We start from the raw sequence: 25,640 nt of genomic DNA on the forward strand, positions 1-25,640 counted from the left end.
TGTCCCTGGTCAGCCGCGTCAGCAGGTCCTTCCAGTATTTCTGGCTCTGCCATAGCAGTCGCCCAGTGCCACCCGGGCGCAGACAGCACGCTGCCGGCTGGCTGCCGGCCAGGGCAGGGCCGGCCTCGCGCACCGCTGGGATGTGCAGGTGAGCGGTGGCCCCGGTTCAGTCCCCGGCCCAGCCGGGACACTGTCGGGCTGCAGCTGCACAGCGGGGCTGGCCAGCTGGGCAAGGCGAGCGCTGGCCCTGGCAGCATCTGCAGCTGCTTCCCTGCCCGACTGCTTGCTCCAGGAGCCGTGCAGCCAGCGTCAGTGCAGGAACAGCCTTTATTAAAGCAAAATAACCTACAAAAATATAGATACAGCCTGTGCCCCAGGCCTGATCTGGCGAAGGAGGAACAAGGCTCCTGCCCAGGGCAAGGACTAGCTCAGCCACACAGAGCCTTTGGCCACAGGGGTCGTGTGCACCCAACTCTTCGGGCCAGGCCTGTTCCAAGCCCCCAGGTTCGCTCTCATCCTCCTCCGAGCGAGCGTTCCTCCCACGGACGGAGGTTCCCTACCAGCACAGCGTGCAGCTGCCCCAGTCCCGTCCTGGGCCAGGGCACGTGGTGGAGTGGAGGCTGTCCCCCGCCAAGGGTCTTCAGGGGCAGTGCTGCTCCCTGCAGAGCTGCTTCCGCTGAGGAGCACAGCGTGCGCGTGTGCAGCCGGTGTGACGACTCCACCACGGCCGGGCAGCGCTGAGGGGTGCTAAACGTGGGCACGGCAGAGACGAGCCCTGCTGGCATGCGTGGAGGTGGCCGTGGGACCCGCCCATCCCCAGGCAGGGCACTCACTGCTCCTGCGTGCCCCAGGAGATGTAGTCGGGGCGCGTGGCTGCGTGGTACTCGTCGATCAGCTGCTGCACGATCTCCCGGGAGTTGTCCAGCTCGTCGAAGTTGTCCTTGAAGATGTCCTCCTTGCGGAACTGCTCCAGGAAGGCCTCCCGCTTGCGCAGCTTGTCGTACTGCCGGCACGTCCGCTCAAACAGCTGGAGAGCAGCGCAGCGGTCAGACGGGCCAGAGATCCCTGGGGATCCCGCGGGGCAGGGGGGGCAACCTCCTCAGGCTGCTGCCTAGGAGGAGGCAGGCAGGGAGGCAGGCAGGGAGGCAGCCCCAGGCCGGCAGGGCAGTAGCTGCTACCCTGCACCCAGCCAGCGCTAAGGACCATCTCGCGCTTCCGAAGCTGCCTTTGGCCAGGGAGTCCTGCTGCAGCCTGCTCCTGGCAGAACAGCACCAGGGGTGCAGCAGGACTGACGGGACGCCAGACCAGAGCTGAGCCCTGCTGTGCCCCCCTGGGACCTGCCCGCCCGCCCCTCATCTGCAGGCCTGGCCGTGGCTTTGTGAAAGCCCCAGAGAAGACGTGTTTGTGACTGAAAGGACATCAGAGCTGCAGCTGTGGGGCCCCAGCGCTGCCCACCGTGTAGAGGGAAGGCACTCACCGAGGAGATGTTGGTGTGGTTTGCCATCATGAGGCCGCTGACGCGGTGTGCGGACGGCAGGTAGGGGGACTTGCGGGACAAAGCCACCTGGATGCTGGCAGGACCCCAAGGGATGAAGTTGGCCAGCTTCCTCTCCCGGATCCGCTGCAGACTCTTGTGAACCTGGCAGGATGAGAGCAGCAAGGGGCAGCAGGGTGAGGGGCAAAGCAGCCTGGTCCCAGCAGACCCAGGAGCTGCTCCTTGCAGGATGTACGGGCTCAGGAAGGTGGATTTCGGCAAACAGCAGGTAGGGAGGCTCCTCAACGGCAAAGGACTACCAGCCTTTCCATAAGGCCAGGGCCCACACCGGAGCAACTTGGAGCCAGTTCTCAGGTACTGCTCAGTCTCACCGTGGGGTCCCCGCACAGGAAGACGGTGACCATGCCCTTCCCTGGCAGGCCATGCCATCTCCATCAACATCTGAAACGGCTGTGGGAGCTCACCTGCGTAGGATCCACCTCCCCCTGGATGATGTTGAGGATGGCGATGTAGCAGTGGTTGGTCTGCCTGTCTCGCCCTGTGGACACCATCACGTTTTTAGGCTGCAGCAATCTTCTCATCACGTCCAGGACCGTGGTTTTCCTCACGCTAGCCACCTGCAAACGCCAGCCGGGGGTCAGAGGGAGCGGGCATGCTGCTCCCTTGCCCTCCCGCTGCCCTGCACACGCACACAGGAGCGGAGGGCAGCTGGACGGAGAAGCCCTCACCCCGGGGATGGAGCCACGTGCAAAGCCGCATGCAGGGCAGGGAAATCCCAAAGTCACACAACAGGCACAGCCAGGCTGAGAACCGGAGCGTTGGCGGAGGCTCCAACACAAGGGCGCTGAGCTGCCCCCCCCCCGGCAGCACAGCAGGGGCTGGGGCGAAGCTCAGCTGAGACCAGAGTGACAGGGACACGTTTCATGTTGTTGCTCTCAAACTTCTGTCCTGTTCCACTGCCGAGGCAAGGAGCAGGGCTGGAGCACAGGAGAGGGGTCGTTCCCTGCTGCACCCTCTCCCCACCTCGCCCTGCACTGAGCCCGTGGGCAGACCGGCCACGCAGTCCCCGAGGGCTGCCAGGGGCTTTGCCCAGCTGCTGCCTGACAAGGGGGCTGCAGCCGGGGCTGGCACCCGGAGGAGTGCCCAGGGCAAAGACAGCTCGGCGGTGTGGCAGCCCCGCTCCAGGCACTGTCTGAGCTGCTGGCTGAGCCCTCCCCACACTCCTCCCTGGGAGGACAGATCACACACTCGATACCCTTTTCAGAGCCAGCAGTTTTTCAGATTTGCTTTTCTGAGTAACATCCTGAGGAAATGCACACAACGAGAGGAGAACAGCAGCTGTTAGCTCCCAGCACAACTGAGACGTGGCCAACGCAGACGAGTGCCTCTCAAAACAGAACTGCCCCGTTCTCACTGGGGGGGTGAGGGGGGACTGGCTGGGGACGAGCTAAACACAAGCAGTAGTGTTTGATGCAGCTGAGGAGTGGCAATCCCCTCCCAGAACACAGATCGAGCCCCGGGAAGGGGCTGACACCTGGAGCCCACGATCAGTCTTGGCATGACAATGATCAACAGTGTTCTGACCCAAACGGCCTGGGCTGGTGGCCCACCAGGGTGACAGGACTGGCAGGGCCACTTTGCTGGGCTCGCTCCGATCATTTCTAAGGGTGGCTTTTGTCAGACCAGATACTGTCGGTCCTCCCACAGCTGCTGCAGCCGTCCTGATGCACGCAGGAGGTAGCCCAGCACAAGCATGATTGCCTGCTCATGTCTGATTCATATCACACGTGGCTGTCACGTGGTGTGGGCACACGGGCCTGGGATTTGGAACACACAATTACAGCTCACACCAAGACCGTGGGACTGATGGATGTTACAAGGTGAGCGTGACAGCTCCTGCCCTCGGGGAAGGGGAGGAATGCCTGGCAGGCTGCCTTACCGACTGGTCGGTGGTGAGCGGCGTGTACCCCGTCATGAGGAAGTGCAGCCGGGGGGTGGGGATCAGCGAGGCAATCAGCCCGATGAGGTCGTTGTTCATGTAGCCGGGATACCTGAGTGTGGTGGTGCTGGCAGACATGATAGTGGAGACCTGGGGGAGAGGATGGGGTCAGTGTCCGTGCCACCGTGTGGTCGCAGAGCACGTTCAAAACCTGCTTCACGCAGCCGTGCCAGGGGAAGCTGGCGCGCCTGTGGACGCCACCCCTGGGAAGGGCAGAGGACCCTCGTTCACGGCTCCAGGCTGCCCACCATCACGCCCAGCCCATGGAGCAGGTTCAGACCGAATCGAGGACAGCGGGGAAGCCCCATGCTGGCTTCTCCAGAGGGAAGAGCCCTTCTCACCAGCTGGTTGATCTGAGAGAACGACGGGTTCTGAATGTGCAGCCGGTCTGTCGCGATCCGATTCAAGGCTGTGTTGTCCAGAACCACCTGCAAGAGAAAAACCGGCTCTGTGAAGAGCCTCGGAGGCAGCCTGAGGAAGGGCAGCCCTGGCCACGTGTCCCAGGGCACCGGATGGCCCAGCCCAGGCCCTGAGCGCCGCGGCCTGGCAGAGCCCTCCGCGGCAGGTGGCAGACACTTGAAACCACAAGCTGACTCATCTGTGGAGCGTAACCGACACTGTCAATGGAAGCTCTTCCCTCCCGTCTTGGCTGTGCTCCCCAGCGCTCTCCCAAAGAGCACTGCCTCTGGGCCAGCACCTCGCAGCAACCTTCAGCCCCAGCAGCTCTGGCGCAGCTGCTCTTGCCCTGCCACATGCAGAGATAAGCTGGGAGGGACGAGCAGTGTCTTGGTTGGGACCTGACCGAAGGCCCTGGTGCAGGCTGAAGATGCTGCCTGGCTGGGGCTTGTGGGTGCTGAAAGTGATGCTGCAATCAAGTTCAAGTAGAAGGCTGCAGCGCAGCTACACAGAGGAAGCACAGCCAGTCCTCGCTGCCATGGGAAGAATCTGCTGGATCCCGGAGGCAGAAATGCCAAGCCGGACAGCTCAGCAGGAGTTAGCACAGAGCCCTTGTCCCTGGAGCCACCACATCTGCTCAGTCCTTCTGGACGGGGGTGCACTTCTTCTTGTGCCTGGGGCTTCGCAGGCACATCGCACGCTGCCGTGGCACTCACCCCACACAGCTATGGCACTTGCCCCAGGAAAAGCTGCGTTTTTGAGTGGCTGGGGACAGGGCTGCCACGCAGGAGCTGGCTGCACTGCTGGCCTGACACACAGCGGGACTCTTACCACGCAGTCAGCGTTCTGAGTCAACCTCTTCAGCGTCAGCAGAGAGTTGTACGGCTGGACTACAACGTCGCTCATCTCATCCTGGTTTGGGAAAACCGAGTAGGTCTCCACCAGCTTCTTGGGATACCTGGTGAGAAAGCCCAGCCATCTCAAGGGTTAACACCACCAAGCCAACACTCTCTCCTCCCACAAGCTCCCTTTGCAGTCTCCAGGGCTCAGGACAGCAGTGAGTCACCAGCGCTGCATGCCAGAGTCGGCTCCCAGGGAGGGAGAGAATTCGTCCCAGCAGTGCCTACCCTAGCAGTGCAGGAGCAGGCTGCCAGACGGAGCTACAGGCGAGGCTGAGCCATCCGCAGGCTGATTAAGCAGCTGCTTACAAGCCTTTTCAAGAGGCTGCAAGCTGAAACAGGCAGGGATGGCAGCTCAGAGCCCACAGCTAGAGCCTCCCACCCTCCCCTGCTCAGTCAGGGTGTCAGAAGGCAGCTGCCTGATAAGAATGGCTGAGGGGAGGCAGAGTTTGGACAGCGTGAGTCCAGTTTCAGAGCCTCTGAAGTCCCCAGGCGTATCAGGAGCCATCCCTTCCCCGGGCAGCATGCCAGGGATTGCACAAGACAGTGTTTGGGTGGGGGTGGTGGCTCTGAGTCAGCGCTCTCCAGCTCCCCGCGTTGGCAGGGTGCCCAGGCTGGGCCAGACTCTGCCGTGAGGGAAGGGGACAAGGCTGAACGCTCACCTGTCATTCAGCCTCTCCAGGAGGTACGAGCCCAGTCCGGAGCCCGTTCCACCGGCAATGGAGTGGCAAAGCACAAACCCCTGGAAGGAAGCAGAACGCAGGCAGCTCAAGGTCCAGCTCAGCCCAGGAGCAGGCAGAGCAAAGCATGCTGTGCCACCGCCACCACCTCCAGCAGAGACTCGCCAGCCAGGGCGAGAACTCCCCCTGTGCCAAATGAGAGCACAGAGCTGACGCCTGCGGACAGAGTGGAGGTTAGCCCTGGCTCCTCCAGACCACAGCGACAGCCACACGCTCATCAGGCCACTTCTGCCAGAGTGGGTGGAATCCACGTCTCTGCACACACCACAAAGTGCAACTGCTGCTCAGGAGCCTCCTCGATTCCTCCCACCCCAGAACAGACTTCAGAATAGCTCCAACGTCACCTTCAGAGTCCAGTCGGTCATACAAAATGGAGGTACACGTTCTCAGCCCTTTCCCTGGGCCCTCCATGCCATTCCCCTCCTTCTAGACTGCCTGAGGCCAAACTCCCTCTACCTGACTTCAGGGCACTTCCCACCTGCTGCAGGTCCCACAACGGGCTCTTGGATCTTCTGCCAACTTATTTTATGATGACATTTTCCCTTCCCTTGTTGCCACGTAACAGCCTGACACAAACACCAGGGAGCCCTGTCTGTCTACGCACAGGAAACGGGTTTACACGGACGGCGGCCAAGGTCCTGCCAGAGGCACACGGCAAAGCAGCCAAAGAGCTGTCGATACCCCGGTGCCCCTTTAACCCGGCTGGAGAGAAAATGAAGCTGCAGCTGCCTGCGCTCATTCCGTGGACTTCAAACCACTCAGCAACTCTGAGTCTAAACACCTTCCTGCTGGCAGCCCAAGGCTCCCTCCTCTGCTGCAGGCAGAGGGGCAGCAGGTGCCTTGTTCCAGCACAGCCCTCCCTACCCACAAGGGCCTGCACTGGAGGACGAGCAGCGTGTGTCCTGCTTCAGCTGACGCAGCGGAGAGCCATGCAAGGGAGGTGCAACAGCGAAAGGAAAAAGCACCATAATGCCTGGAACTCTTCCTGCGGACTGTGTCCTGTGGAAGTGCCCAATGCAAGCAGTATTTGGGGCAGAAAAATGCCCCGCTGAGCGTACAGTAAGAAGATTTCTGGGAAAGACTGGCAGATGTAGTTGTGATGGGAAAGACCTCCTTTCCCTAGTTCCCCTCTCTACGTGTTCTCTGCTCGGCACCCAGAAGCAAGTTGAGGAAGTCTGCGTACACTGAAGGGCTGAGCTTGACCTTATAAAACAGCAGCCTGGCTCTGAAAACACCAAGCAGGGCAAGTGGATCCAAATCCCCTGGTTTACTTACTTCCAAACTGTCACTCCCATCAGCCTCTCTGTCTATTATGTCAAAAATATCTTCGTGGATTTTTTCTCCCTGCAAGAGAGACCAGATCAGGATTTGTTCCTTTCCCACAGAAAATGGAGAAGAGCTCCTCAAGCCTGGTGTGAAGCCAAGTCAGACTGGCAATGTGACCCCATGCCCAGGTTGCCACAAAGTGCCAGGCGTAAGTCCCTGACAAATGATGAGGTATTCTTCAGAAACCACGTACTGAGCCTGGCATGAGAAAGCCACGATAAAGCCTCATGCCTAACGAGCTGACCTGTGTTTGCACCCAGGAGCACCAGAGCTGTTACCTGTGAGAAGCCACTGGCCCAGTTGTTCCCAGCTCCCCCTCCGTGCTCAGACAGGTAGATGTTTTCTGGGTTGTAGAGGTTGGCGTAAGGGGAGTTCAGGATGGAGTGGATAACTCGGGGCTCCAGGTCCAGCAGCACGGCTCGCGGGATGTAGTGCTCATCATCTGCCTTTAACAAGGAGCAGTAAGATCATGATGCAGTCGCAGCTCCGCGCCGCTTGTTACTGCAAGAGAAACTGCAAGTGCGTGTGCCACCCCCTGGCCGTGGGAGAGCTCGGCACGGCCGGCGCCTGACAGGGAGGAGGAGGAAGGGAAACTTGTAATGTACGGCCTGTCCGTAATGCAGCACCGTTACGTGCCCCAGAGCATACCCTGAATGCCGCGCAGGCGGAGGGGGGGCGGCTCTCCCCTAACGGGCTCTCGCTCGCAGCGGTTACGTAAGGTGGCGCCTATGGCAGCCTCAGCCTCGCATTTCTGCCTCCACAACACATCCATTTCCAGAAACTGGAGCGCAGACAGGAGCCCTGGCAGCGTACTGCCTAGCAGGAGCGCTTGGCTGAGGCTGCCACTCAAACCGGCCCAGGGTCAGCGTCAGCCCCCCAGTCCCTGAGCGGGGGGGGCTGCTGGAGAGAGCTGAAGCAGCCGCAGACAGCCCTGCCTGCACTCATCCGGGCACGGATCAACCCGGTGACGAGGGAAGGCGCGTCCCGTAGCACAGCGTGCCCGCTCCACGTCCCAGCACGGCAAGGGCTGGCCCCCGGGCAGGGGCAGCGCCCGGCAGTACCTGGTAGAAGAAGACGTCCTTGCGGTCGGTGCCCTCGGTGGCGAACTCCTCCACGATGCCCTCGGGGCTGATGCCATGCTCGGCGCAGAGCTGCTTCCAGAACTCGAACCCGACTGCGGGGGGGGCGCGGTCAGCCGGGCCGGGCCGGGCCGGGCCAGGGCAGGGCAGGGCAGGGCAGGGCAGGGCCGGGCCGGGCCGGGGCCGGTCCCCCGGGCCGGGCCGGGGCAGAGCCCGGAGCATCCCCGGTCCGGCAGGCCCCGCCCCTGCCCCAGGCCCCGCCCACGCCCCGACGGGCCCCGCCCCCCACAGCATCCCGGCCCCGCCCGGGACGCGCTCCCCCGGCCCGGCCCTGCCGCCGCCCGCCCCGGGCGCCCACTCACTCTGGTTGCCGCACTGGCCCAGCTGCAGGGTGATGATCTCCCGCGGCATCGCGGCCGAGGCTCCGCTCCGCTCCGCTCCGCTCCTCCGCCCGGCTCCCCGCTGCCCCGCCGCGTCTCCCGCCCGGCGCCAACCGCACTGCGCGTGCGCGCGGCGCACTTCCGGGAGAGCGCCGCCCGCCCCCGCCCCTCGCGGCGCCCTGGCAACGCGCTTGCGCCCTGGCAGACGGCGGCGGCCGCGCCTGCGCCAAGATGGCGGCGCCCAGCGCGGCCCTGCTTCCGGCGGCGGGGGCCGCCATACTGGCGGAGGCCGTGCGCGCGCACGGGGCGGCCGGATGTTGATGCCGTGAGGGAGCCATGGCGGCGGCGCGGCCCGGCGGGCCCGGCGAGCGGCAGCGGCGGGTGCAGGCGCTGAGCGCGGCGCTGCGGGGCCGCCTGGGGCCTTACGAGCCGCTGCTGAGCGCCGCGCAGGCCGCGCTGGTGTGGGAGCGGCCGGGCCGCAGTGCGCTGTGGTGGGCGGCGGCGCACGGCCTCTTCTGGTGAGCGGGCGGCGGCCGGGGGCGGCGGCGGGGCCCGGGCCGCGGCTGGCGGGGAGGCGGGAGGCGGGCCGCGGCGCGGGCCGCCCCGGCGGGGCCCGGGTCCGCTCCCCTGCGTGGGCGGCGGGCTGCGGAGCGGGCTTGCGTCGGAAGGCGCGTCCCGCCGAGGCCCCTGGCTGCGGCGGAGGGGCCGCGGGTGCGCGCAGCCCCGGCTCGGCTCCCCCGGGGCTCGGTAGCGCGGGAGCCGGCAGGACGCCCTGGGCTGCGGGAGGTTTTGCTTTCCGCCGCAGCCGCCCTGACGGGTCTTCCCCCCGTGGCAGTGGGTCTCGAGGGGGCGCAGGCGGCAGAGGCCGGCGCTCGGAGGGCACCAGCGGACGGGCACCCTGCCCGCCGGCCCCTCTGCAGCGCAGGGCACGCTCATGGCTCCCTCGTCCCCCTTCTCCCAGGACCTGGCGAGCAAGTCCTCCGGGGAGGAACGCTCCCTCCGGGGAGGAACGCTCCCTCCACTTCGTGCAGAGCAGCCGGGTCCCCCCGCGCTGGCTGAGGACAGGTCACGGCTGGAGGTGGAACCCGAGCGGCTCGCCTAAGAGCTTGAGTCCCTGACCTGTTTCAGCAGACAGGAAGGAACCTGGAAGTGCTGATGTCTGCTTCAGCTCTGTCTCTCTCAGCACATTTTCCCTGTTACCTGAAAGCATAAAACTAATCTGCAACCCCCAAACTATTCAGTGAACAGCGGAGGAAGGGCAGCAGGTTCTGCTCGCCTCTGACAGGTGAGCTGTAAAGCAGGGCTGTCGTGCTAGAAACGACACGGGCAGATAAGGGTCCCTAAAGCAGCCTGACGGCAGCTGCCTGATAAGCTCCCCACCAGGCAGCGCGGGCAGGCTGGATGCCGACTGATTAGCACTTGCTTGCTTTTTTCTGGCTATAACTGTTACTGAGTGACTGATTCGTTTTGAGTTAGTTTGTGTTACCCCTTTAGTGTGTGTTGCACAGATCTGGTCGGTACCGATTTGTTTGTTTCTTCCCCGTAGGTTTTTTGCTCTGACTTCTCTTCGCTTGCTGTTCCTGGTTGCATTTACTCTTATAGTAGTGGTTTGTCTAGATCAGTGGAAGAACAAAATCTGGCCTGAAATTAGAGGTAAGTTGCAACATTTGAGTTGATACCAGCAAATCAAGCACTGTTTTTGGCCCTAGAGGTATATAGGCTCTGCACTACCTGGAGTTAAATAGTTAAAATCCTGGAGTTTTTGCTTTGTGAGTCTAGAAGCAGGCAAGAATACGGTAGGCATGTTCTTCCTGGAGTTGGAAAATCCTAACCTATATAAACATCAGAAGAGCTTTTCATGCCTGTGACACTGGTATTTGTCTCATGATCTTGAAACACCTGGTGTACGTGAACTAGTGCAGGTTTTGAAGCACTGATTCACCTGAGCATTCAGTACAAGAGCAAGAAATTGAAGCACACGTGGGATACATCTGGATTTTTCCTCAGAATCTGTAATAAACCAGCTTCATGTTTTAGGACGAGGATGAGTCCCAGCCTTGCTGTTGAGTAGAGATTTCTTTGAAAGGAGAGGCATCTTAACGGCTGTTAATGAAGTTAGTCTAAAGCTTTCAGTAAACAAAGCGGTTCTATCAATTGTTTGTGATATTAATATACTCATGAATACCACCGTTCTTAGCAGCTCAGGATTTAATTGGCTTTGCATGGACAGGTTGGTTTTGAAGCAGTGTGTATGGTTTGCATGCTCTCAGAGGTGGTTCCCTAACTAACTAGCAAGTACAGCTCCCAGCTTTCTGCTTCGACTTCTGTTCTCTGTAGTTCTTGGGAAGACATTAAAGCTTTCCTCGGTTTCTAGCAGCAGCTTGGCTCAGGCTCTGTGGCTGAAGTGTTGAGGAAGTGTCTGTCTAGCTCCCTCATAACCTTGATTTCGGTTTGTCAGGATAACTGGTACATCCCTGTGTCACTTTTCAAATCCCAGCCTGGGTGAGAAAGTATCAAAAAACTTAAATCTCTGATGCCTCTCAGTAAGCAAGCTGTTCTTCCTTTGCCGTCTGGGTGTATGCAGGGGAAGGGAGGGAAGTGAAAGTGGTATTTTTTGCTAATACCTGTCACTGTAGCAGAGCAGCCTTCCGGACAATGTCCAACAAATACTGAGGAGCAACAAGGATACTCTCTTGCAGTCTTGTACTGTCACACGTACACATCCAAAATGTATGACGGAGTGATGCATCTCCGGTTCTTAATTACAGTTAATGTCTTCTCCAGGTATTCCCCAGCTCATTAAAGCTTTACTTAAATCCCAAGAGCTAAGCATTCTCATGGCAAATTCCTTGCAACTAATGTAGTGTCTGTTCTTAATATTTTAGTGGCAAGACCTGACGAATTAGACAATGAGAGGTAGGAAACTAATTGAATCCTCTGCTGTTTGGTACTTTGCTGTGATACCGTGTAATTATTACCTGCACGTGCTTGTAATGTTGGCTCCTTTGAGCAAGGAAGGAAGGGGGAGAAGTGAGCTACTTAGTGGAGGGAGGATGGAGCCCTGGGCTCTGTCAAGCCATTGTGACAAGTTTTTGACTTGCCCAAGCCATTATATTGTACTTAATCTTTGCCTCATACTGACCTGCAATAATGCTTGCTTGAGTGTTGTAAAACTTCCCCTGCCACTTCCCCCCTGCACCCTTAAGTTAGAGGTGCTGCCTTAAAAGCAGTTCCTTTTGTATGGGCTTCCAGTAGCAGGAAAACAACGTTTTTTTGGAAATAATGAAGTCTTCTGAGACTGCACAGGGAATGTTTAGCAGGCTTGTCCCAGAAGTTGTTACTGCATAGTTATGATCTGACTGCAGCATTAATAATGGGTTGGAAAATGTTGGGGTGTTGTCTTACTAATAACACCTTCCTCTCTCTGGGCACACCTTTCTGCCTGCCTGTGCTGCCGAGCCGCACTGGATGCTCAGCTCCTGATTAAATCACTTGAACTGTTGCCAAATGACAATTTTTTTTTTTTTTTTTTTTGCAAGAGGCCCAGGTACAAAAGGAATTGCTCTTTCTAACCTTCAAGTACTTGTGACTAGCAGTTAAGAAGCACTAATAGAACTTGCCAAAGACAATGCCTCCAAAGTAACTGAATATATTAAGTAAGGTACAAGGCTGCTTGTAAACCTTGTGCTGAATTCTTGGGGGTTGCAGTTGACCAAATAAATGCAGAAAAAGCAAACAGATTCGCTTGAGTTGCTTCTGCACTGCCCTTTCCCTCCAGTAGCATGGAAACTAGTCTAAGCCAAAAGACTGAATTACTGAAATTACTGCTCCTTAGCTGCTATGGGAGAACTGGGACGCTTGTGGAACAGTACGTAGAAGTGCTGCTTTTGGCAAGGTGGTGTTTTGAAAGGCAATCTGACCCTCATCTCTAGAGCCCGGCAGCTGGGGGAGAAGAGAAGGTAGTATTGAGACAAGTGTTTGTAACAAGTGACTTCTGCACTGATGTCGATGCAGTAATATCTGTTCCCAAATTCTTCCCTTCACTGCAGCTGGGGATACGTTCACCCTCGGCTGCTCGGAGTGCCAGAACTCTGTCACCATTTGGCTGAAGGATGGGTGGCTGGGACCAACTTCTTAAGTAATCTCTTCATTTTCAAGAGGCAAAACCCTGGAAAGGTAAGAATGTACAGACCTCAGCAAATAAAGTGCTTGGTGTGGAGCCTCTGCTGACCACTAGTATCCTTTTGTGGTGGCACCCAGCGCTGGCTGAATGCATTCAGCCATGGGAGGTTACCGCAGGAGGTCTCCCACAGCAACGTGGCTATTAAGTGGTGGAGAGGAATAGAAAGCACAGGCAGAATAATCAGGTTGTGGAGGAGGGAGGAGAAAACGAGTGTCGGCATGTTGATTGCACTAGTGAAGTGAAAATGTAGCTGCTCCTTCTGGAGGTTTCTAGCTTTTTAAAGTGTTTGTCGAACTCATCTCCCTCATTGGATTTTAACAGTTTGAAAAGTGTGTCAAGCTTTTTTTTTTTCTTCTTTTTTTGAGGCTTATGCAGAGAGGAACCTGTAACACAGCAGTACTGTCCTTGTCCTTTTCACCTCGAGGATTTCTGTCTTCTTTAGCCTCTTACTTGCTTTTAGCGTACCTGCTTTGGGAAGCTCCTCATATTCTGAGGCAGAGGCCTCGGTGTGCTGCCTGTTGCTCTGAAGCCAGATACCTCCTGTGTCTGCGCTAGTCCTAGGGCGGAGTAGTTGAACGCTAGGAAGGCTTCACTGTCATTAGAATTATGACTTGACTGAGAATCTGCAGAGAACAAGACGGTCAAGAAACGAGTGAATCCACTGCTTAACCTTGGAAACTCACTGTCTCCCATGTCTTCAGTTTTGCCTTCTAGTGTGTGGAGTCTTTACTTTCCTGGCTGTCCTGGGCCGGTACATCCCTGGACTCTTGCTCTCATACTTGCTGTGTAAGTAATCTCTGTGCCAATACAGACTTACAAGTGAAAAGGGGTAGAGATGAGTGGGATCTGAATGTCCGAGGGATGGGGCTCTTCTGCTCAAATGGAAAGCTTGTGTGAATGGCTTTAAAATGTAAAACAATACATTCTGCCTGGAATGTGGTGGTTCTTGACCAGGACTCTAAGGTCTCTGGTCCAGAGAGGCCTCTCAATTTTGTTAAATTGGCAGAGGTGATAGCACCAATTCCAACTGTCTCCTGCAGTATTGCTTTCAGTACTCAGATCTTGCATACTGTGTGATATACTGCATCACAAAATGGGCAAGACGTTTGCCAAGTAGCATCCTGAACAGACTTCTAATCCGCATTCCCACTTACCTCAGTGCTCTTCATCCTGCTGTGGCCCCTTGCTGTGTACCACAGACTGGGGCAGCGCATGTACATGAAGCTGGAGCCAGCTCTGCAGCGGCTGGATTTCAGCGTTCGAGGCTACATGATATCAAAGCAGCGGGAGAAGCAACGTAAGTTTCTGTACTGCGTTTCTGACCCTTGGTACCTGAAACAGCCTGTGAATCGAGCCCTTGGTCTTGGAGTGGGGCAGGGCTGCACGTATGGCGTGGCAGTCACTCCAGCACCCTTGGCAAATAACTTGCAACTGCTTTGGGAAGGAAGCGAGGCAGCTCTGCCTCCGCAGACATCTCCCAGTTAGCAGTTGGTGTAAGCTCTTCACGGTGCTGAGCCACTCTGTTTCTCAGCTGCCAGAACTGTGTGTTCCATATTGCTGTTGCACTGAAAAAAAGAGGAAGGACTCGGTGCAAGGTAGCTGCTAAACGTGTTCATCTCAGCAAAAGATCTGCAGCAGCCCACGGCAGAAAAGATCACGTTGCTCTGCTGCGGAACATGCTGTGCTCGTGCTGTTACGTTATGTCCAAGCTTGCCAGTTCAGGGTTTTTCTGCTCGGCATAATGCTGGTCCTGTAGAGACCCTTGTCCTAGCAGCAATAATAAGCTTTGACTCTGGTTTCTGGCAGTGCGTCGCCGATCCCTTAATCGGGAGGCTGTGGATGATGGGAGTGACAGCGAAGAGGAGCTTGCTGCATTTTGTCCCAAGGTAACGAAGCGTCTCTGAAATAGAAGAGCTTAGCTGAATAGAACAAACTCGCTGCGTTGCGTGGACACGCAGTGCTTGGCCCTGTATCCAGCACGTTGTAGCTGAGTTGTGATGGAAAATCAGATGAGGATATTCTCCCTTTAGAGAGGTCTTTCCTATTCTGTCTCGCTCAAGCATGTCCAGCGTTGCTTGTACCAACTACAGTCTCCTAGGCTGGGCAGTAAAGTGGGAAAGGAGCCTCAGATACCAGCCTCCCATGAGGACTGGGTTTAACTAGTGGCCACTGGATCGTGTGTTTTGTCTTGAGGCACAGGAATAAGCTTTCTGGTATTGATGTTTTCAATTTTATCTCCTATTTCAAAGCTGGATGACTCTGTGGTCGCCAAGGAACTAACCATCTCTGACTCGGAGCATTCGGATGCTGAGGTTTCCTACACTGAAAACGGGATGTTTAACCTTTCGAGGGGCCAGACTCCCCTGACAGAGGGATCGGAAGGTGAGAGGAAATGGGCAGTTTCTGTAAGGTGTGGAATACTGAGCAGGTGCCCCTGTGATGGGTGGGAGGGAGAATGGGTTCATTGCCTTCTCTCCTTGAGATCTAGCTGTTTGATGTCTGTCTTGCTGGCTAAGATGAGATGCAACTACCTGTTTTTTCAGAACTGAGCTTCCTCCTTAATTCCTGAGGCGCTTTAGTAGAGCGATGACAGCTGCTCTTCACAGGCAGATCCAGCTCTGCCAGTCTCTGGCCCTAGGGATATGGTTGCAGTGCAAATTCTGGGAGGGGGTGCTTTCCTCGGGCAGAAGGTGTCTGGTTCAGCATCTGTGTTCCTTGGGAGTGAACTGGGAGGTCTGCAGGCATCCCGAACAGCTTGCGAGGGGGAGATTAAAGAGCGTTTGGTCTGTGAGATGACAAGAGACAGTCTGTCTTGGGGAGGTAATGGCCCGGCTTTTGTGTGCTGTGCCTGCAGGGTGTTTGGCGTGTACTGCGTATTTAAAGCACTTGCTCCTCTTCTAGACCTGGACGGTCACAGTGACCCAGAAGAATCTTTTGCCAGGGATCTCCCCGACTTCCCTTCCATAAACCCGGAAGCAACTGGGATAGATGACGAAGATGACACCAGCATTGGGATCCCAAGTCTGGCTTACCGCCCGCAAGTGACAGAAGATCTGCATCTCCCTTATGACCAGGAAGAATCCGGCGCACTGCCATCTGTACAGAACCTTACTAACAACATAGCCGGATTTGTCACCAGAGGGATGATACAGCTCGCGCTGTCAGGAGCCCCTCAGCCAGGCTCCTCACGCAGCGACAATCCCCAGAGAGGTGCAAAGACTTATCTTAGAACGGCCAGCTCGGACTTGGACACTGATGCGGAAGGGGATGACTTTGAACTGCTGGATCAGTCCGAGCTGAATCAGCTGGATCCTGCTGGCTCACGGGGCCAGTAAGCAATCCCACCACTTCCCTCTGGTTTTCTATTGCGCATCGTGGAGGGGAATCCTGGAAGGAAAAGCCTCGCACAGTTCTCTAGATTGCCTCCTCTGTGAGCGTGAGTGACGCGACAGCCAGTCCTGGCTGGGAACACCACTGTGACTTGTGACTCTCTAGCCTCCCTTGGATTTTAAAATAAACTACACTGGTAATTCATAGGGAAAAGACTTTGATGTGATAGCTCCACAGTCACCCATGCGTTGCCCTGCACTGTCTGCCAGGATGCTGCTTGCTCCAAACTTCCTCACCTAAGACAATAAATCTGGTGTCTGCAGCTCTAGAGACCTCCAGTCAGACCGACTTAGCATCGCCAAGGACAATCTTGGAGCCGACCTTCCAGGGCTGATGCGCAACCAGGTGAACGGGACTGGTTTCCCCCAGACGTAGTGTCTGGGACTTAATGCTATTCTGTCTTTAAGACAACCATTCCCCGCTCCTAAAACGTGCACAGAATCCAAGTCTTCTTTCCCAGCAATATCCGACTCCGGGTAGAAACAAACCCCTTGCTCCTGTTGCGGACATGACGGCGTACGGCCACAATGTTTGTACTTGCGATGACCACTCATCCCCGGTTCCAGCTTTCTAGTGATGCTATTTTGTAAGAGACATAATGGCAATAAGACATCTACTGTGATGACTAGAGTCCTGCAAAGAACATCTACGTGTGGCAGCTGCTCTTGTGTTGCTTTCCTAAAATAGCAGACTAACACTTTGCTAGACATCCCCGTGCTCCTCCAGCACATGTTCGGCGCGGACAGCGGCAACGCCGCGCTTCCCCTGGCGCTGCCTTTTGGGGAGCTGCTGGGGACGGGTTTTCTGGCCGAGGGAAGAGGTAGAGCTGGGCTGCCCGGCCAGGTGCCTTCCGGCGCCGGGGACAGCCCGCTGCTTCCCAGCCTCGTGCAGCGGAGAGCCCGCCGGCCGGACCCCAGCGGGGGACGCCAGCCCAAGCCACTGGTGACCGAAGAGCTCGTGCCTGTTGCGGTCGCGTGAACAAACCAGCAGCCTGCGGGGAGAGACGCTCTGTCAGCTGGAGGGCCCCCGGCCCTCGCCGCATCACTGAGCTTTCCCATTGCTTTTTCTAAGCCATAGAACCCGGTTCCGACCACGTTTGTGCAGCAAAGAACGTGACCTCTTCCGGGAGAGCCCCCGCTCTGCTTCTTTTGGGCTAAAGCCGCTCGCCTCGGCGCCTGGGGGCGGCTGTCCTCAGCCGGGGGCGGGGGGTCGGGAACAGCTGACGTTACACGAGCGGCGGCCCGGCCCGTGTCCCGCGGCGCCAGCCGTGGGCGGGCCGGGAGCGGCGTGCGCTCCTCACCCCGGCGGGTTGAGGCCCGGTTGGTGTCTGGCCCGGGGCTGCCCGGGGGCGCGGAGCCCCTCTCCCGCCGCCGCTTCCCCCTTCGCCCCGCAGCGGACGGGCCCGTCCCGCCCGGGGGACGCCGCTCTCCCCCGGGCCGGGGCAACCGGGAGCGGCCGCCGCCGCCGCTCGGGGAGAGCGGGGCCCAGCCCTCGGCTCCCCGCTGCCCCGCCTCCTCGGGGCGTGGCTTCGCCTCCCGCCAATCGGAGCCCGCCTCTTTCTCCCCGATTAGCGGGCGGCGCGCCGGAAGTGCGTCGGCGCCGCCGGGCGGGAACGGAGCGCGGCGAGTGAAGGCGGAGGATGAGCAAAGGCCGCGAGGGCCCCGCGGCGGGCGGTGAGGGAACGGCGGGCGGGCGGGCGGTGAGGGAGCGCCGGGCCGTAAGGGAACGGCGGGCGGTGAGGGAGCGCCGGGCCGTGAGCGAGCGGCGGGCGGCCCCGGTGACCGGCGGGCTGTTCCGCAGGCGGCGCCGCCGCCGTGCTGCTGCGGTACCTGCGGGAGCAGAACCGGCCGTACAGCGCCCAGGACGCCTTCGGGAACCTGCAGCGGGAGCACGGGCTGGGCAAGGCGGTGAGCGGGGCCGGGCCGGGGCGGGCCGGGGCGGGCCGGGGCGCGGGGCCCGGCTGACGGCGCTGGTCCCGCAGGCCGTGGTGAAGGCGCTGGAGCAGCTGGCGCAGCAGGGCCGCGTCCGCGAGAAGGCCTACGGGAAGCAGAAGATCTACTTCGCCGACCAGGTGAGCCCCGGCCCCGGCGCTGCCGCCTGGCCCCCGCCCGCCCTGAGCCGCCGCCCCGCCGCAGGAGCAGCTCCCGGCCGCCAGTGACGCCGAGCTCCGCGGCCTGGACGGGGAGATCGCCGTGCTCTCTGCCAAGGTGCAGGCGCTGCAGCAGAGCTGCCGGCAGATGGAGGCGGGTGAGTGTGCCCCGCCTGCCCGGCCCCCCTCGGCACCGAGAGCGGCTGGGGGCCCCGTGGGCACGGGCAGCTGTGCCCTGGCTGCCAGGCTGTTGGCCCAGCCGGTGATCGGTGCCTCCCTTCCAGAGCTGAAGGACCTGAACAGCTCCATGACAACCCCCGAGATGGCCAGAGAGATCGAGGAGTTGAGGAAGGACTGTGCGAGTTACACGGAGAAACTGGAGAGGATTAAGTCTGCCACCAACCACGTGACTCCGGAAGAAAAAGAGAAGGTAAAGAGCTGCCTGGGGCTGAGCCGAGCAGCAGCAGCAGAGCTGGGGCCAGGGCTGGGCCAGTCGTGCCAAACCCTTGGCCGGGTTACCTGGTCCCCAGTCCGACTGACGCCGGTACGACAGAGGCAGGGGTTGTGTGGGACCTGGGCTGCTCCGCAGAGCCTGTGTGCGAGCCTCGGCTGCGTCTGCAACGGTGACGACTCTCAGGGCGGCTTTAGGAAATAGCCTGAGCTGCCTCTTCCTTGCAAACCTTTGCTTTGGGCAGTTACCTGCCAGTTGGTCAATTCGTCCTTTCCCTGTCCCGGGTGATCAGTTTCACAGAGAGGTTCACGTCCCTGCAGGGGTTTCATGAGCCACTCGTGCTGTTAAATAACGCTCTGGCTGTGGCTGGGACGTCCGGTGGCTCCTTGGCACCAGGCGCTTCCCACCTCAGGCTTACGGCAGCTGCATGGGGCGGCTGCTGTCCGGTTGGTTCTCACTTTGCGTTGCTGTTTGCAGGTCTGTAGCGAGCAGAAGCTGTACTGCAAGGAGTGGCGGAGGAGGAAGCGAATGGTAACGGTCGTGCCATCGAGCGGGGCGGGTGGGCAGCGCCGGGGAGGTGGCAGTGACAGTCCTGCGGTGCCACCCTGATAGGGACGTGGGGTCTGCTGGGCAGCTCGGGGAGCGGCCCCTGTTCGAGCTGAGCGCCTTCCTGCCGCTGCGGTGCTGAGTGAGGAGACCTCAGGTGAACGCTGTGGCTGTGGAGCAGGGAGTGCTGCGCCGGCCATGCTTGGTGCTGCCCCTGGGGCCACACAGGTTTGGGGAAGACTCGTGGGTACCAAGGTGATGCCAGGAAAAGGCTGTGTCCCTGCAGAGCTCTGCCTGTCCTCAGGAACAAAGCAAACTCTCCTTGCGTTAGAGATAGCTGCTCCCACGCTGGCACCGGAGCTGCGCTGGCTTGTGACCCCCCCTACAGGGGACAGTCCCCGAGAGCTGTAGCAGGGCTGCCCGGCGCTGGCAGCTCAGCGTGGCCGCCCCACAGCCCTCACGGTGCCCATCTTGCCAGGCAACCGAGCTGCTGGAGGCCATCCTGGAGGGGTACCCCAAAAGCAAGAAGCAATTCTTCGTAAGTACCGAGGCCGGGGGCAGCCCCAGGGCAGCAGCGGTGGCTCTGCCTGCGCGGCCGGGCTGGGGCTGCCGCCCTGCTGAGACGCTCCGCTTGTGCAGGAGGAGGTTGGGATAGAGACGGACGAGGACCACAACGTCACGCTGCCAGCGGCTGTGTGAGGCACCGAAGGAGTCTTTGCCCCAGGGAGGAGAAGGAGCTGATGCTGAAACTCAGCTGTTGGGTGTTTTGGTTTGGTTTTTTTTCCCTCTTTTTGCAGGGCTTGAGCTGGTCCTGCATATTTATATGCGTTCGTTTGTTTTAAAATGCTTTGCAGCTGGAAGTGACTTGGCACTGGGCCCTCTCGCCATCTCACTTGGCAGAGGGAATGTTAGTTCTTCCTGCCCTTCGGTGCAGTGAGCTGCCGAGGTCAGGCGTCCTCACAGAGCTGCGCAGGGGAAGGTGTAAGTGCACTGTTGTAGAGTCCCTGGTGTTCCCGTAAGAAAAGGAAGCGAGTGCCTCAGGGAGGCGAATGAACTAGCGACCATTATGGCTGCAGAGCTCTACGTGTATTTCAGCTGCTTCCCACAGTGTGACTGAGTGGTACGCGAGAATACGATCCATTAAACACTAGGCTTTTGGTTCAGCTGTGCTTTGCTGTCGTGTTTTTCTCTGTTCAGAGGGTGTCAGGGCAGGGTTTGGGCTCTGGCTCGCAGCAGCCAGGAGCGGGTAACCTGAGCCGCAACGGTTGGGCTGGGCTTCCAGAAACTGCCTGTCTCTGAGCAGCTCTAGGGGAAGGCTCTAGGAACTCAGCAACAGAAATAAAAGCAGAAAAATCATGAAAACATTCAGCAAAATTTATTTAATTACTTTTCACAATAGAAAAATATGTCGCTTTCGTATGTGAGGTCTGTAAAACTCCACGTCCTCCTCCCAAGGCAGGAGGCAGCTTCTGGCAGAGCATCTCCAGGGGTTCAGTCTGTGCCCCTCGTTCAGCCACAGAGCCCTAACCCGCTCACCCACCAGAGGATTTTCTTCATCACAAAGCAACGTCTTCCAGGCGAGAGACAGCTAACCCTGCACGTGCTTTATCAGTGATGTGCATCACCACAGGGTTTGGCTCTGGGGCTTCCATTGCATTGCACTGAAAAGGGCACCCAAAGGCAGGGTTTGAAGAATGATTCTGTATAAAAATCACCCGCCCAAATGGGTTCTGCGCTGCTAAAGGGGGGGTAGAAGCAGTAGCTTAAACGTTCTCATGCAGCATGAGAATGTCAAACCACTTAACCTGATTGACAGTGGAAAAAGTGTAAACTAAAGCTCCGCTACCCCTGGAGTGGGAGCACGAACGTGATTACAGAGAACAAATCCTGCTGCCGGTCTCACCACGCTGGAGGAGCCCCGCTACAATCGCTCTGTGCAGTGAACAGCCATCGCCTGGGCAGCGGCTACACCACACTGCGAAGCGTTTGTGCTGGCCAGAGCCATGACCCATAGTGACGGCAGCAGCCTGTGACAGGTTAAAAAGTGTCCCAGAGAGCATCTGTCTGCAAAGCTGACACTGATAATACTTCAGGATGATTTCAGTGATTTATGAAAACAAAACTAAAATCAAATCAAGGCTGGTTATGTGTATGTATGTATCTACATAAAAGTTCTAAGGAGGAGCAGTGAGAGCCCGTGGCAGAGCTGTGCTACAGCTACTGAACTTTCCTGTTCAGTACGGCCACATCAAAACCCGAAGACAGATGAGGCCAGGCACATTTCAGCACTCACCAGCGTGAGCAGGAAGAGCGTGCACAGAAAGCTCACTCCTGTCTCCCTCTCAGGGGAACTATGGCTGCAGTGGAAGAGGTCAGGTTTCAGCAAGTCCCCGGTGCGCACCCTCAGCTCTGCACCGGGGAGGTAGCGGCTGCACCGAGTAAGCGTCTCCGTGGCAGTGACGGGCTCATCCTTCTGCCAGCTCTGCCAGGCTTCCCCAAAGCATCTACACAACTTAACCTGCCCCGTAAGAGCTGCTTCAGAGGGAGGTATGAGAAAGCCCACAGTTACGGGAGAAGCCTGTCCTAGTCTGTTTTAACAGAAACCAACAGCTTTTAGCATGCATTCTCCTTTCATTCCCCCTCCCCCGGGGGGGTTGTAGCAGAGGCCCGAGATGACAGAGCAGTTCTGCGCTGCAGCAGAGAGTCGGTGGCGCAGGCAAACCCCACCAGGCCTGCCTGAGCTCAAGACTCTCTGGCACCTTAAAAGACCTCTACTCAATACACACTTTTCCCCCCGCCTTTGCTAAGTCCCTACAAATATTTGGTAATATTGACTGTGACAGTACCTGTGGAGCAGAGGTGTCTGCACAGCCTCATTTTGGTTTCATAGTTAATACAATAAATAATTCAGAGAAGCTTTAAGAACAGCCCCGAGGGAGATGGCCCAGCCTTCCTGATGCCCATCACCCAGGCCCCCAGGCAGGAGATGCCCCGTCCCCGCGGTGTGGAGGCGGCGGCAGCCCCGGAGCCGCTGGTGCTGCAGGGGGAAGGCTCAGTAGAGCTGACTCTTCAGTTGGTGCAGGACCCCGATCACAATGTCCCGCAGCGTCTGGGGCAGAGAGGAGACAGGGTCAGTTGGTCCAGTGGAGGAATGGCCCGTCCCTGGTCAGTGACTCACACAAGAGCCTGGGGCACGCGCCTCAGGCATCCGCCCCGGTCACGGCACCGACGGCACCGGAGCTGGCACACACAGTGCCAAACACGGCCACGCCTGTACGGGAAACGCTCCCACCTGTTCCTGGGCCGCAGGGTCTCAGCAGCTGCAGCAGGGCAGGGACCCAGCCCTGCCTGAGTGCCTGCCCCCCTCAGAGGTTTCTTAATTCCCAGAAAACCTTTAGGTGTCCTAAGGGAGTGAGGGGGACCAAGCAGGACTCTCCTCCTGATCTCTGTTTCACCCTGGCCAGCTTTCAGCACCAAACCAGTCCAGCCGCTGGAGTGGGAGAGGCTGGGGCTTGGGCACCCTCTCCCATCCCCCTGTGCCCCTGCCCTGCCCCAGTCCAGCACCGGTCGCATGCTGCCCTTTCAGAAACCCGAGGAGAGGGGACAGCCGCATCCAGCCCGGCGCTCCAGCTGGGTGCAGACGTGCGCAATGGTCTCTGCCCCGTTTCCCTCTGCCATCGCAACAGCCCGCTCGCGGCTCCCGCTTACCTGGGGCTTGCAGTGCTCCTCAATCCAGCTGAAGACGCAAGCCGAGAGCTCTCGAAAACTCGTTACTGAGATGGAGGCGTTAAAGGACTGGAAGAGGGAATCCATAATGCCTTGGAAAACATTGAACTTCACCTCGTCAGAGACCTGGTCCTTCCCCTCGTTCGGGTTGTCCTGATGAGCTTTCACAATCTGCTCGTAGTTCCTGAAACACGTTCAGCAGCAGAGTGAGGCCTCCTGCCCCCAGCTTCTGCTCAGCTGCGGGGGCAGAGCTCACTGCCTGTCGCTGGCCATTGAGAACCGCTGCAGGGACAGGGAGGACCGGGAATTTGCGGAAGATCCTGCAAGTAAATAAACACTGGGAAGCTGCAGCCTCTCCTGACACTGGGAGCAGATCCATTTTCTGACTCAGATCCACCTTCATACTAAACTCCACCAACTGACCCAAGACAGACCCACACTAACAAGCCGCAGGAGGAGAAACGATGAGAGCAGGCAGGGACGGGCTTGGTACCCCGGGTGCCAGGCTGTCTGCAAAGCACTGAGTGCACCCACAGAGCCTTGAAAGGACGGGGGGGGAAACATCAGGAAGAAGAGGGCAGCAACCAACAGCTCTTCCCTTACACTTTCATGATCTTCAAGGCCATCACGTCTTTCCTGAGGGTAGAAACTTCCTCCTCTTGCTTCTTCTTTTCCTTGTGCAGGAACTGGATGTAGTCAATGGCTGAGCATGAAAACACAGAGTGAGGATTCGAGAGCACACACAAGCCCCCGAGATCCCCACAGAAGGTGCCTAAGCCTGGGCAGCATCAGTTCCCGGCTGCCCTGATTCTCCTCGGGGAGGTGGATGGGCGGAGATGGCCAGCACCTGGGCTCCCCCAGAGCATCATCACACCAGAAGGTCCCAAAGTGCTGAACCTCCATGCCGCATGGCTGTAGTGAGGCGTTTTGGGGGCTGACAACTCCCCCTTCCCTCTCCCCACCCTAAACACTCACTTTTCTGGAGGACGATGGCCTTGCTCAGCTTCTGGGAGCCTATGGAGAAATCCTGCTGCTCACAGGTGGGAACGATGGCCTGCAAGTCATCGTAGCCTTTCTGTGGGGAAGCAGAGCCACAGCGCATGTATTTGGAGTTCAGCAGTGTGAGACTGGTTGTTTCAAAAGGCGTCAAATCCCAGCTCCCACCACGCAGCCAGCCAAAGCCAAGGTGGCTCCCAGCACGCTTGTGTCCGGGGAGGGTAGATCCAGCAGCAAAACAAAGGGGAAGGTGCTGAAAACAGCAGGGTGCTGGGGGCCGCAGGCCCCGGGAAGCAGCGAGTCGCTGCGCTCTGTCAGCACAGGCAGCCTCCCGGGTTACCTTGATGGCGTCTCGCCTTTTCCGCTCCGCCTGGGTGTGCGCCCGCCTGCGCCGGTCCTTGTACGACTCCTTGTAGGGCTCCTGGTGGTAATCGCTGTCCTCATCATCTGCGTGGAGAGAACTCGCGCGAGCGTGAACAAGCCTGACTGGTGAGCTCCCGAAGCACGGGGGGCAGAGGCACACGGGGGGGGGGGGGGGGGGCAGAGGTACCAGCTGGGCTCCCTTCTCCTGCTGCCCCACGGGCCAGGCCCAGGCCCAGGCCAGCCCCGTGCCCCCAAGGCGGCAGTCAGCTCCGGCAGGTCGGGCCAAGGACAAACGCTCCAAGGGGCCCTGCCAACCCTTTCCCTTTCCTTGTGGAGCTGGGCAGGAGAAAGACGCCTGCAGCTCCCTTGGGAAGGCGTCAAAACCTGACCGATTCCCTACTCCAAATGCTGCTGGGAACCACAACGCCCGGACGCTGTTCCCCACCAACTTCCCCCGCTCCTAGGGGTGGGAATCTTGCCCAGCCGGCAAGAGAGGCAGCCGTGCTTGCGCCCTCGGCACAGGGGCGAGGGCTGGAAGCCCCGCTACGTGCTGGGCAGCCCAGTGAGCAGAAAGACCCACGGTCACAGAGGACAAACCCCGCAGGCTTACCTGTATTGGGGACAGAAGAGGCACTAGTGGAGCCGATGCTGTTGGCTCGTGACACTATGCTTCCTTTCCTAGCGTTTTCCATAAAGAGCGCTGGAAGCGGAGATTTCAGAGTAAGCAACAAACCCCGGGCGCGTGAGCAGGCGCAGAGGGATGGGGTGGACGGGTCACCAGGCAGCCGCTGTCACCGTCGCGCTCAGGACGGGCGGCTGCTGTGACTGCACGGGGGTGGCCCGGGCCCAGGGCACCTACCCGAGTCCAGGCCATTGTCGCTGTAGGCTGCGTCCACCTTGCCACGGGGCCGGGGGAGCCACGGCGGGCGGGAGGAGAGACGTCAGCTGGGCTGGGGCAGCAACCGCGGCCCCCGGCCCCGGCCCCCCGGGAGCCCGGGCCGCCCAAGCAGCACCCCCCCGCCCCTCGAGCTCCGGTCCCCGCGCGCTGTGACCTTTGGCCTCTGCCCCTCGCCTTAACCCTTGACCCTGCCCCTCGTGCTCTCCCCGACCCTTTACCCTCGACCCGGCGCTCACCCCGCCCGCCCTCGGCCTCGGCCTCGGCCCCGCCGCCCGCCCGCACTCGGCCCCGCCGCCGCCGGCCCGGCCCAGCGCCCCCGCCCGCAGCCCCGCGCCCGCAGCGCCCTTAGCGGCGCCCAGCTGGCCGGCCCGGCCCCGAGCCCGGCGAACGGACCCACCTTCCCCCACGAGTCCTCGGCCGCGGCGCCCGGCGGCTCCGCCATCTTCCGCCCCCCCCCGGTCATGTGACCGCCGCGGGGGCCGACGGGAAACGCAGTCCGCCCCGCGCCGCCGGGCCGCCAGGGGGCGCCCGCACGGGCAGCAGCGGCGCCGCCGGGGCAGGCGGGAGCGGCCCGGCCCGTGCCCGGCTCTTTCGTAACCGCCCTGACGTCAGGGCGACGCGGGAGCGCCGGGCCCGGGTCTGAGTCCGCCGCCCGCGGGGGTCCCGGCCCCGGCGCTGCGAACC

The 25,640-nt window shown here is 59.3% G+C and overlaps 4 protein-coding genes across 4 annotated transcripts; 2 read left to right on the forward strand and 2 right to left on the reverse strand.

Annotated features, from left to right (window-relative positions):
- Positions 1 to 309: 309 nt before the first annotated feature.
- Positions 310 to 8,461, reverse strand: TUBG1 (tubulin gamma 1). Its single transcript, XM_072885498.1, has 11 exons — positions 8,297 to 8,461; positions 7,917 to 8,029; positions 7,134 to 7,301; positions 6,805 to 6,873; positions 5,452 to 5,531; positions 4,722 to 4,848; positions 3,836 to 3,922; positions 3,435 to 3,584; positions 1,960 to 2,112; positions 1,478 to 1,639; positions 310 to 1,027 (listed from the first exon to the last, which is right to left on the reverse strand). The coding sequence occupies exons 1-11, from the start codon at positions 8,343 to 8,345 to the stop codon at positions 830 to 832; spliced, it is 1,356 nt and encodes a 451-aa protein (XP_072741599.1). The 5' UTR covers positions 8,346 to 8,461; the 3' UTR covers positions 310 to 829.
- Positions 8,443 to 16,509, forward strand: RETREG3 (reticulophagy regulator family member 3). Its single transcript, XM_072885499.1, has 9 exons — positions 8,443 to 8,832; positions 9,861 to 9,967; positions 11,200 to 11,230; positions 12,364 to 12,490; positions 13,199 to 13,283; positions 13,657 to 13,794; positions 14,304 to 14,383; positions 14,747 to 14,879; positions 15,399 to 16,509. Exons 1-9 carry the CDS (start codon positions 8,651 to 8,653, stop codon positions 15,830 to 15,832), a joined length of 1,317 nt encoding a protein of 438 aa, XP_072741600.1. The 5' UTR covers positions 8,443 to 8,650; the 3' UTR covers positions 15,833 to 16,509.
- Positions 16,510 to 16,747: 238 nt separating this feature from the next.
- PSMC3IP (PSMC3 interacting protein) lies at positions 16,748 to 20,136 on the forward strand. The gene is made up of 8 exons (XM_072885500.1): positions 16,748 to 17,560; positions 17,688 to 17,794; positions 17,869 to 17,958; positions 18,023 to 18,134; positions 18,261 to 18,406; positions 18,905 to 18,958; positions 19,452 to 19,511; positions 19,613 to 20,136. Exons 1-8 carry the CDS (start codon positions 17,527 to 17,529, stop codon positions 19,670 to 19,672), a joined length of 663 nt encoding a protein of 220 aa, XP_072741601.1. The 5' UTR covers positions 16,748 to 17,526; the 3' UTR covers positions 19,673 to 20,136.
- Positions 20,137 to 20,332: 196 nt separating this feature from the next.
- MLX (MAX dimerization protein MLX) lies at positions 20,333 to 25,466 on the reverse strand. Its single transcript, XM_072885681.1, has 8 exons — positions 25,354 to 25,466; positions 24,918 to 24,954; positions 24,669 to 24,758; positions 24,036 to 24,142; positions 23,675 to 23,774; positions 23,303 to 23,402; positions 22,682 to 22,883; positions 20,333 to 22,082 (listed from the first exon to the last, which is right to left on the reverse strand). The coding sequence occupies exons 1-8, from the start codon at positions 25,417 to 25,419 to the stop codon at positions 22,026 to 22,028; spliced, it is 759 nt and encodes a 252-aa protein (XP_072741782.1). The 5' UTR covers positions 25,420 to 25,466; the 3' UTR covers positions 20,333 to 22,025.
- Between the last annotated feature and the right edge of the window lie 174 nt (positions 25,467 to 25,640).

This window comes from Ciconia boyciana, chromosome 22 (genome assembly GCF_034638445.1).
Source record: "Ciconia boyciana chromosome 22, ASM3463844v1, whole genome shotgun sequence".
Taxonomy (NCBI): domain Eukaryota; kingdom Metazoa; phylum Chordata; class Aves; order Ciconiiformes; family Ciconiidae; genus Ciconia; species Ciconia boyciana.

Coding starts and splice junctions, on each gene's coding strand:
- TUBG1 (XM_072885498.1), bottom strand. CDS start 8,345: ATGCCGCGGGAGATCATCACCCTGCAGCTGGGCCAGTGCGGCAACCAG. Junction 5,532..6,804: donor ATGGGAGTGACAGTTTGGAA/GTAAGTAAACCA, acceptor GCTTCCTTCCAG/GGGTTTGTGCTTTGCCACTC. Junction 3,923..4,721: donor CTCAGAACGCTGACTGCGTG/GTAAGAGTCCCG, acceptor TTTCTCTTGCAG/GTGGTTCTGGACAACACAGC.
- RETREG3 (XM_072885499.1), top strand. CDS start 8,651: ATGGCGGCGGCGCGGCCCGGCGGGCCCGGCGAGCGGCAGCGGCGGGTG. Junction 13,795..14,303: donor AAAGCAGCGGGAGAAGCAAC/GTAAGTTTCTGT, acceptor GGTTTCTGGCAG/TGCGTCGCCGATCCCTTAAT. Junction 14,384..14,746: donor TTGCTGCATTTTGTCCCAAG/GTAACGAAGCGT, acceptor CCTATTTCAAAG/CTGGATGACTCTGTGGTCGC.
- PSMC3IP (XM_072885500.1), top strand. CDS start 17,527: ATGAGCAAAGGCCGCGAGGGCCCCGCGGCGGGCG. Junction 17,959..18,022: donor AGATCTACTTCGCCGACCAG/GTGAGCCCCGGC, acceptor GCCCCGCCGCAG/GAGCAGCTCCCGGCCGCCAG. Junction 18,959..19,451: donor GGCGGAGGAGGAAGCGAATG/GTAACGGTCGTG, acceptor CCATCTTGCCAG/GCAACCGAGCTGCTGGAGGC.
- MLX (XM_072885681.1), bottom strand. CDS start 25,419: ATGACCGGGGGGGGGCGGAAGATGGCGGAGCCGCCGGGCGCCGCGGCC. Junction 22,884..23,302: donor GCCTTGAAGATCATGAAAGT/GTAAGGGAAGAG, acceptor AACGTGTTTCAG/GAACTACGAGCAGATTGTGA. Junction 22,083..22,681: donor AGGAGCACTGCAAGCCCCAG/GTAAGCGGGAGC, acceptor TCTCTGCCCCAG/ACGCTGCGGGACATTGTGAT.